Source organism: Sinocyclocheilus grahami, unplaced genomic scaffold (assembly GCF_001515645.1).
Source record: "Sinocyclocheilus grahami isolate Dianchi unplaced genomic scaffold, SAMN03320097.WGS_v1.1 scaffold284.1, whole genome shotgun sequence".
Lineage (NCBI taxonomy): Eukaryota > Metazoa > Chordata > Actinopteri > Cypriniformes > Cyprinidae > Sinocyclocheilus > Sinocyclocheilus grahami.
The window spans coordinates 124,333-127,310 of NW_015505463.1; the positions used below are offsets into that span (position 1 = coordinate 124,333).

The 2,978-nt window shown below is 39.9% G+C and overlaps 1 protein-coding gene across 8 annotated transcripts in view; it reads right to left on the reverse strand.

Moving 5' to 3' along the window:
* brsk2b (BR serine/threonine kinase 2b) overlaps positions 1–2,978 on the reverse strand; it is a 161,415-nt gene that overhangs the window by 20,177 nt on the left and 138,260 nt on the right. For all 8 annotated transcript variants that reach the window (XM_016292339.1, XM_016292341.1, XM_016292336.1 and 5 more), the window contains one exon: positions 1,922–1,970. In XM_016292339.1, the coding sequence (XP_016147825.1) occupies positions 1,922–1,970 (49 nt within the window). The remainder of the gene's footprint in view (positions 1–1,921; positions 1,971–2,978) is intronic.

Below are 2,978 nucleotides of genomic sequence, written 5' to 3' on the forward strand. Positions count from 1 at the left end.
GGGATATCCTGGTGATCGGGAAAACCCCTCAGGGTGACCCAGATACGGTAGACCAGTCAGGGTAGCATAAAAGCATAACCCCAGCCCGGACGTCCAGGAAATTTTTGCAGTGACGCGCCGGGGGCCTGATGATCACGAAGGCTCCCGCAGAAGCCTGTGTTATGGCCGCATGATCCAGGAAGTATGAAGCCGAAAACCGGACATATCTGGACATATATCGACGAGTGAAAATAAGCACTGCAAGTCGAGCACCTGGTTTCTGAACCCAGCAGAGGGGGTGCCCATCGAGGACCTACCCTAGAAAGGGACAGAAACACACAGGTCCCAGGAAACACTGCAAAGAAACTAGCAGAAGGGTTATACACACAACCACCAGTCTCATTAGATACACATATATATTCATATATACATATATTAGACATGGATCGTACTCACCCACCATGGTTCCCGTGTCGGAGCTCTGTCCGCCTCTATCAATAAGATGGTCACTATGAAGCCATAGAATCAACCAAACCTAATATGTCCAGTATAGGAGACTATAATGCAGGAAATTTCCCACCTAACCTCGGTCAGGTGGAGAGATGGTGGTTACAGGGGAATTAGGAAGGTGAAGATAAGGGCAGATGTAAGACCCCCGAAGGAAATAAGTAGATACTGAGGTACCACTCTGATACGGACAAACGCACTGACGCCCTGTCTGGATCACATCCCTTAGGTCTTTTACTCACCTTCCTTTGACCCGCGATTCTTCCTACCCCTACCCGCGGGCGGGGGAGGCGCAGTCAATGAAGACGAAGAAGAGAATGATGTGTGCTCCCGGCGCCTATTTTATAGTCGCACCGGTAGTGACGTCATGGCTGTCGCCGGCCAGCGAGTTGGTGTTTTATTCAATGTATGCTTCAGACACGGGTCACGACGAGGCGTTGCCCATAGCGACCCCTAGAGGACGCAGTTCGAAGTTCCCATGAAAGGGAACATGTATGACTTGAAATGAAATGAAAAAAGTGACATTACATTGGCTGTCAAACTGTTCAAACTTATATGATATATGACCAAATTCTGTGCAGCACCATTCAAACCTCAAAAACAATTATTTCATTAAAATCTATTTTATTATTCTTTTCATTTTTTTTTTCTTTTAATTAACACATTGCATTTAAAATTTGGGAGTTAACAGAGATATTGGTAAACTAGATTAACACGACGGATTTGTCATGATACACCATTTGCTGACAACTGAGAAGTACTGAAAAGTTCAAAAGTTTCTAAAACATTTCATGACAAAAGCCTGTGTGGAGGTTTGAATGTTGGCATATGGCTCATTTCTCAACCCTGCTTGAAATCACAGGGATTTTACCACAGTCAGTGACTATCAAGGCCATCTTTGAGCCAGCCCAACATATTGTGACACTCTCTCACCAAGAACTTAAAAAAACAACAGAAAAATAAGAGGAAAACAAATTTCCACCGTGGTGCTGCTTTGCGGGCCTGTGAAGCTAAGTGGAACTAAAACTCTGAATTATTCATGATCAACTATTCCCTGATAAAGTCTTCAGCAACAAACTAGGCTAATGGGGCCAGGAACAGTGTTTGGATAACCACATTAACTTTAGCTGCACAGTTTTCAGAGCTTCTTTCAACTCATAATACAATTTGAAGAAAAAGGAAGTATAAAAAGCAAAAGTTAAGTGTCTTAATTAAGCAAGCTTTAATTGAGTGTTGGTGATTTAACTCTCAACAGCTCAGGTTAATACAAAAGGTGATACATTTAGACCCACACCTAGCAGAATAATGAGTATTGAACTAACATGTATTTTAATTCAATTATAATTGAGTATTATTTTAATGTTTCTTTCACACTCTGGGATTTAATAAAAATGCATATTTTACGTGATTGCCTTTGAAAATAGCTAACACTTACTCGGGGGAAGACTCTGGTGTTAGGCTGGACATTTCCTCTTGTGTGGGAACTGGAAAGAGACAAAGTGAACAAGCCTCAGTGGAATTTGCATCATACTCTATATCCTGAGAGATTAGGCTTTCACAACCTGAGGAGGGGAATGCTGATTAACCACAGCTAATTACTCCAAACCTGCAGAGATTAAGAGTAATTCAACCCCCCCTCTATCAGCTCATCTAATCCTCTCCCCACTAAAAGAGGGAAAAAGGAACAGCTGGAGGTGAGGGGAGATACTTGTGCAGTTTTCATTATCATTACTAGATATATCAGGAGATATAGCTGATAATGGAGTAGCATTGAGTTTATTACCCAGCGATCTGTAAAATCAGTCCTTAGAGAATATCACTAGCTAAGAGGGGAACGTCAAACCGAAAACCACAATAAAAAAGGATTAGCAAGCATTGTTCCTTCACCTAAATGCTTTTTACTATATATATGCACATAGACTATGGTGCTTTATTTTACACCTGATCCTACATATCATTGCTTTAGTGCCATACATAATTAGGGTTGAATTAGGGATGCATACCATATTGGTACCATTAGACATCTTGTAATTCATTATTTAATTGTGTATGCCATTTTACACTTAACTTTAAAGTAAATCATACAGGTTTGGAGCGACATTGAGAGTGAGTAAATGATGACGACATTTTCATTTCTGAGTAAAGGATCCCTTTAATATTTAAAATCACTAATAATTTGTTAAATATGGTCTTTTGCAAATCTCAAAATGAATGTCCATTTTTCTTACTGTACATTATAATGTTGTAATAAATTCACTTGTATAATTTAAAATAATTCATTTGAGTTTTTAGTGTTTTAAAGGGGTCATATGATGCGATTTCAAGTTTTCTTTTCTCTTTGGAGTGTTACAAGCTGTTCGTGAATAGATAAGACCCCTAAAGTTGCAAAGACTAAAGTCTCAAACCCAAATTGTATTTTTTTTTAAAGTTAAAACTCATCCTCACCCTCCTAAAACGCCTCGTTTAAACACGCCCCCATATGTCTACGTCAT